At 41.3% G+C, this 7500-nt stretch overlaps 1 protein-coding gene across 3 annotated transcripts in view; it reads left to right on the top strand.

Annotated features, from left to right (window-relative positions):
* The window catches only part of LOC122249867 (uncharacterized), a 59637-nt gene extending 52972 nt beyond the window's left edge, over positions 1-6665 (top strand). For all 3 annotated transcript variants that reach the window (XM_086548024.1, XM_086548023.1, XM_086548022.1), the window contains one exon: positions 1-6665. This exon is cut by the window's left edge and continues 578 nt beyond it. In XM_086548024.1, coding sequence (XP_086404150.1) covers positions 1-901 — 901 coding nt within the window. In that variant the 3' untranslated portion in view covers positions 902-6665.
* Positions 6666-7500: the final 835 nt, after the last annotated feature.

Here is a 7500-nt window from a genome sequence, read left to right as displayed (position 1 = left end):
GGACTCTGCCAGCACGTCGGAGGCTCCCGCGTCGGTGGCTCAGGTGGCGGCAGTGACGGATCAGGCCAGCCCCTCCACGCCGCCGGCCGTCGTCGAGAACAACACCAGCGTGGTGAATACGTCGCCGCCCCCCCACCACGAGAGCAACGTCTCGTCTGCCGCTCCCGTGGCGTCGACCGTCGCCGTGGTCGCGTCAACCACCCCTGCCTCGACGCCTCAGACGCCGCCCAGCACGACCGGCAAGGCAGCGACGCCCAGCGCGAGCAATGTATCCACAACGCCCTCTACCACAACCCCGAAGACAACTACGAGCCCCACCACCACCAGCTCCACCAGCAGCCGCCGGCCGCTCGCCCACAAACTGGTATACATGTCCACCTCCGCCTCCGGCAATCACGTGGGCGGATTCTGCGTCTGGAAGACCGATAAAAACGTGACACGCTGGTCCTACTTCTACGAAAATATCCCGATCGAATACCAGAGCCACCAGGATTCCTCTGACCACGAGATGCGAGGGATGCTGGCCGCCGTGCGGACGTGGGCTCCCCTGTGGAACGACCACCACGTCGTGCTGCGCTCCCACCACCCGGCTATCAACGGCGCCGACCACCCCACGCGCCGCGCCCTCACCCGCGAGCTCGAGCGCCTCTCCAACGGACGCTTCACCTACGAGCTGGAATGGCGACTCAAGAAGACCGACCGCGTGGTGGACATCGCTTACTGCCTGTCCCGCCTCCACCGCGACTTCGCTCACTGGTTCCGGACCTTCGAGGGCCGCGTCGACGAGCTGCTGGGCCGCCAAGTCTGGGCAACGGCCAGGATCAAGAACCGCACGCCCATTGTGCAGGACGCCTTCCTCACCGACGACCCCGACGACGAGGAAGTCCGCGGCGACAAATGAGGGACACGCGTAGCGATGCTAAGAAACTACCAGAGAGGACTCTAAAAAGAATCATAGATTTAACATTACAAAAAAAGGAAAATAAAAAAGTAGCATAACGGGACTTCGCAATCAATGTGGTCGGGTCAGAGTGTACAAGTTAAATTCAATGGTAGACCCCAAATAAATGTAAATTGAAATACCTTATCCCATGTGATACACGCGCTGAGGTGGGAAGGTCAGCAAAGAAAAGGAGTCCAGAGATCCATCCTTCTCCGGTGTCGTGAATGCGTACTAATAGGACCTAGTGCTTAGAGGAAATGCCAAGAAATGGAAGTGCGAACTAAAAGCCGCTGAAGTGAACTTAGTGCAATGACTATTAGCAGATAATTTTTTAAATATATATATATATACATATACAGCATGAAGTGATAAAGAGTGGCATGAAGTTACCAATTGATGTTTTTTTCAAGTGCTTTTTATTGGAGAGTTCATTCAAAATAGGAGATATATACCCAAGGACAAAAATATGCGCACAAATGCAAAAAGAAAAAAAATATATGTTTGTTGCCAGGCATAAATAATTTTAAAAAATATGCATACCATATATTTATGAAACATAGAAGAATCTAAAACCTCAAGATATAACGAGGACTAACGTAAAGTGAGGAGAGCTAGAAGATGCATCTCGAGTTGGAGAGTTCAAAGAAGCATATAAAATGATCTGAAATCTTTGTCCAGGATAGTCAGTAAATCCGTAAATTAATAAATGAATAGATAAATAAGATACTCAAGATTTCCTTGCCTGTTTTCTTGGGCGAGTCAGCCAGCATATTCTGACGTGTCTTGTATAGTTTGTGAATTTTGTGATTACTCTGTACACAGTAATTGTTTATCCAAATGAATTTAATAGATTTAGATGACTTTCAGTATATGAGTGGACTGTTTGTTGTAGAGATCATGGCTGATACAGATGTCCTTCACCATCATAGTCCGGTAGGCAGTGAGAAATTTTGCAGAAATGTTTGTTGTTCATAGTGCGAGGAAGATGATCCGGAGAGCTCGCCGCCGGAATAGCCTAGCTGTGGTGTTCGCGTGGCTGCGCATCCCCCCTCGGCGACCCCTGGCCCAGCCAACGGACCAGTGGAAGTCGGGGGCGATGCCATATCTACTTATGTTAGGATGTATACAGATATACAGATGAACACCCTCTCTCACATATATGGACACTGATGTGAATGTGTGCGTATGAATGTTCGTGCACTTACGCGAACGCGCGCGCACACGCACACACACACACACACACACACACACACACACACACACACACACACACACACACACACACACACACACACACACACACACACACACATATATATATATACACACATATATACACACATATACACACATACACACACACTCACACACACAGACAAACCAAATAAGCCGTGTCAGGCCAGAGACACCATGTCACTGTAAATAGTTAATCAACCTGCTTCTCTCTGATCCTTTGTTGTAATTTGTATGGCAGTTCATTCAAGCTATTACGAATTCGATATATCAACAATCAAAATTCATCTTTAGAATCAAAGACTATACTAGACCGCCACCGATTATTTTTCATTCGACAGGTTTTGCTGTAAAACACCAGAGCAGAGAATGCGTGGGACATGTAGGTCTTTATGTCATTTCAAGAAAAGAAATTCAAAAACGAAGAGGGAAAAAAATATCTTACGCATGTATTGGCGAGGCCCCTCCAGACGGGCGGTTCGGTAATTCACCCAAGAGGACCTCATGGCCTGCACTCGCTCTGTATTCTTCGGGCCCGAGCTGGACCCACTAGTGTGTACCGTAGTGTAGGTGTAGCCCCTGAGTGAGTAGTCGGGGTGTACAAAGCTTGGCCTCACTCGCGTTTCCCTTCTACGTTCATAGTGGTAAACATGACCAACTGCTTCTCGAGCTTCTAATCGGGATGGCCTCTTGCGTTTTTTCTTCTTCATCTCATTTATCGTGTTTGGTTTTTATTCATTTGTTTATCTTTTTTTTACCGGGACCTTCCGATTGCCAAGTTAGAGTCGGTGAGTAATTTCCACCGTAAATTCAATTCAGGGGTTTTTAGTCCTTAGAAAGGGTAAGCTAGAATGTCATAATAATCATTGCGTCAGGTTACGAGCCAACGATGTGCTAGCGAGATTTGCTGTCAAGGGTTTTGTTTACTACAGAAACGTAGGTCTAGCCTTCTTCTGAGCTATCCACGAGCCAACCTGTGAGGACTGGCTGTGGATAGGCCTATCTCTCACGCGTGTGCTTGTTTTCATCACTTTATGAGTGCTGTTACAACAGGTTAGCAAATTTGTTAATTTGTGCCTGTGAAGTGTGTGAATATATATACATATATTATTTTTCTTTTCACTTTCACGAAAGAAACAGTTACGATATCATGCATTTTATGTACATTAGGAGGTAGCAGGGACGACTGTTTACAGTTATCTGTTACATATGTATATGATATTAAAGGCATCAGATTATTATGCATTTTCGTTTATCATAATAGAAGTCACCTCCAAATTCAATCAAAAGTAACAACAAAGTGGTTGCTGTGGAAGAGGGAATGAACTTTACCTCAAAGGAGTCTTTTGTAACAGAGATAAATTATTCTGCCACTGGGCTGATTTTCGCCCGCCCTAGCATTCTGAACTTAACTATGCATATGAGTTAGTGCTGATTCAGGCCAGAAGTTCGGCTCAGCGATAGATGCAGGAACAAATCAGAAGACCTAAAAGCAAGACCGCGGTTTAACAGACATTCCATCCTCTAAATCCAACGGGGGCGGGAACCAGCAGGAAGTAGAATCATTATGCATTATCAGATTGGATGGCGGAGGTAAGAGAACAACGCGGAGGTCGAGCTTAAAGTGGAACAAATGGATGACTTTATAGATGGTGGAAGTGAGCTAAAAGTAAACATATTTGTTTGGTAGAATTTTTATTTAACTAGGACTTGGATTTGCGGTAAGAAGAAAGACAAAGAAAAAGTGATTGGAGTTTTATGAAGTCAGCCTTGAGTCGCTTTCGGATAAGCATTCGCTGAAATGTATTCTTTTAGGAATTATTTTTGTTTGTGGTACGACCGATGTGCGTAATTGTGTTTTGATATTAAGGGAACTGGTAGTACTTTTTCTGCCGTGGTATTTAAAGACAGTCATGACGCAGGAAGAACAAATACAAAAAAATATATAAAAAAAGTCTCGAAGTCAGCATTGTGATATTAGAATAGAAACGACGTGTGAAATATTAGAGAAAACACAAACAAAAGAACGTTACAGTGTTGATTTCTGTATGTTTATGAAGTGACGTACTACCATAAAGACTAGAAGTGAATTATGAAATACTGGATCCATCGGTGGAACGACCGGGACTAACTTTGTAATGGATATAAAAAGACCTGAAAGGCTATTAAGATAACTTATTATGGCCCAGCCATTTTTTATTACTATCGAGTTTCAAATCCACCGGTCATTAATTACAAATTGATATCACTCTGGCGCATCAATCAGACCTCATTGCGCTTGATTCTGTTTTTAAAAAAATCATACAGACAGAATTCATGTATGAGATCCTTCATTGTTGCAAGAGCAAAAAAAAGTAGACACGCAACCAAGTTATCCCCACCAGAAATCCCTTTATCCAATGCTTATAAAAAGAGACACCGCATAGGCTCCGGCTGCTTTGGATACGTCGAGAGAGAGATGTAAAGTGCACATTGGTGTCGTTCTCTCCACGACGCCTCCACGGGCAGAGCCAGCATCATGCGGTCCTGCACCAGAAAACGCTATCCCCTATTGATCCACGCCTACAACCCCCAACCACCCTCCGGCCTGTTCTTGCTATCTCTCTCTCTCTTTCTTTCTCTCTTTCTCTCTCTCTCTCTCTCTCTCTCTCTCTCTCTCTCTCTCTCTCTCTCTCTCTCTCTCTCTCTCTCTCTCTCTCTCTCTCTCTCTCTCCATCTATCTATCTATCTCTATCTGTCTATATATCTATTCACCTCTTTCTCTTTCTTGTAATCTCTCTTTATCTATCTCTCTTCCTCCCTCCCTCCCTCCCTCCCTCCCCGTGTAATGGCCAGCATCGGTTGTCACATAAGAACGAATCTTTTCTCATTCGTGAGAGGAATTACAACCTTGAGCTCCCGAGTGTCACCTCAGCCCTCCAGGCGGCCTTGAAGGTCCATTTCGGAGAAGCAAGATGAATAGATGGGTGGAGTAGGAGGAGGAGGAGGCTCTCCCTAACCACATCTGCGTCTGCTATGACTATTGCTGTACTCATACTGCAGACTCCAGGTCGTTCGAGGGTTTAGTAGTGTGTTAGGAGGCATCTCCACGTTCCCCTCTATTTGCTGTGTGGTGTTCATTACTCATGTGGGTATGAGGCTCTCCCTCGCGAGTGGGATGGAACGTGTTTAGCAGATGTAATGATGAATACAGCCGCGTCCCTTTGTCCAATTCAAAGCCTGTTCTTCCATCCAATTAAAGAATGAAGAATAACAGCAGAATGCATTATCAGGCTAGCTTTTATTTCCTCTAAAATTCTCGATTAACATGTCCCTCACATTTCCGGATTCCAATCACTTGTTGACACTAACGAATCTATTCGAACGTGATACACGAGTAATTTCCCTGGAATGGATTGACGCGTAAAGTTCTTTAGTTACTTTCGATGATTCCGGCAAGTCCAACATCCAAGCTGCAAATTGCATCGCCGAATGTTGATTACATTAATGATGTTACGGAATATTGATGGAACAGATAAGTGTTGATTAGTGGCCTCAGTGCTATCGAGTCTCCAGGCAGTTTGGTATCATATACACCATGTAACAGGTAGAGACTGTGGGCGCTTAGAGAATACATTTTGTACTGCTTTTAAATGGATTTCAGTTCCGACAGCTCCACAATGACGACGCCTCATTATATGAATGGTTCGCTGCATACATGTTAGAGATCACTCTTATATATATAAATGGTTTTATTACATTCTTAGGAGAGACGAAGGCAATGCCAGCATCATCCGAAGGCATGGTGGATAAAAGAGAGAAATAAGACGGAGGAAAAAAAACTAAGAGCGTGCCGGCATCAGTGAGTGTGGCACTAAAGGAGGTTAGATCACTGCAGTGCCGTTGATGACGTGGCTCTGCGCCCTGGGTTATTGAGTCGAGTGCCGCTGTATTAAAGGCTACAGGGAGGCAGTACGTGTTGCCTTCCTTAGGAGGTCTTTGAAGTGGAAAGAGAGAGAGAGAGAGAGAGAGACTATCGGGCTATCCTTAATAATGTCCTCCCGTCTATGAAATGAAGGTGAACTAGCAAGATTTCTATTAATTATAAGTGTGATTAAAAAAAGAATTCATTCTTTCACAATATGCGCCATCTTGCAGCTAATTCATTGTTACCTGATTTGGGTTATCCTTGGAGTATGATCATGTTAATGGAATTTATATACTACTTGTAGGCACGTATGTGCATACTTTTTGCCCATTTCAGAATGCAGAATGAGTTATCATTAAATTTGACACAACATTGCCAATATTTCAACAGCACAATATTTTGCACAAGTATCTTGTCCCCAGTGTTCTGTTGATATACCTATGTGATGAAACATATTTCACATTTTAAGACTAATTCATATGATTGTGAAAATCTTTTTTGTTACCTTTTTGTGACAATAATAAGCCATTATCTTTTGTCTGTTTGTATATTTTGAGAATAAAGCTTATGAGGCTCAAAGAATTGTCTTTTATATTATCCCATTTTAACATTATTTATAATGAAAATAAGATATGCCAGATCTTCACAGAATTACCAAAGAATCAATTATAGTATGGAGATAACTTGGTATATATCAGTCTGACAAGAATCATATAATTTATATCTTAAAAAAATACATGAGTAGTTTAATGAAATCACCGTAATAAAGGACTCACAAATAATCCTTTATGCAACCTGAAATTATAACGTTAAGATATATATACATACATATATATATATATATATATATATATATATATATATATATATATATATATGCATATGTATATACATAATATATATATATATATATATATATATATATATATATATATATTATAGATATAATAGATAGATAGATAGTATATATATATATATATATTATATATATATATATATATATATATATATATATATATATATATATATACATATATATACACATATATATATATACATATAATATATATATATATATATATATATATATATATATATATATATATATATATACACATGTACATACCAACACTAGTAAATAAATGATTCATTAATGTTATCGTCTTTACAATAATTGGATTATCTTTACAATAAAAATATAATATTCCGTATCATCATTAATGTCATTGTTAGTCTAATGGCAACAATGAGTCAATGAAGGAGGAAGATGAAATAACGACCTTGGTAGTAATAAGGATGATGATGATAATATGATTATGATATTGATGATGATAATAAAATAATGACAATAATAACTACACCAAAAATAATTATAGTAATGATGGTGTGTCAATGATAATAACAATGATGATGATAC

This window comes from Penaeus japonicus, unplaced genomic scaffold (assembly GCF_977035675.1).
Source record: "Penaeus japonicus unplaced genomic scaffold, GWHDUDI00000001_assembly GWHDUDI00000020, whole genome shotgun sequence".
Taxonomy (NCBI): Eukaryota; Metazoa; Arthropoda; class Malacostraca; order Decapoda; family Penaeidae; genus Penaeus; species Penaeus japonicus.
Note: the sequence above shows the minus strand (reverse complement) of the source record. Positions and strands in the feature narration are given on the sequence as shown.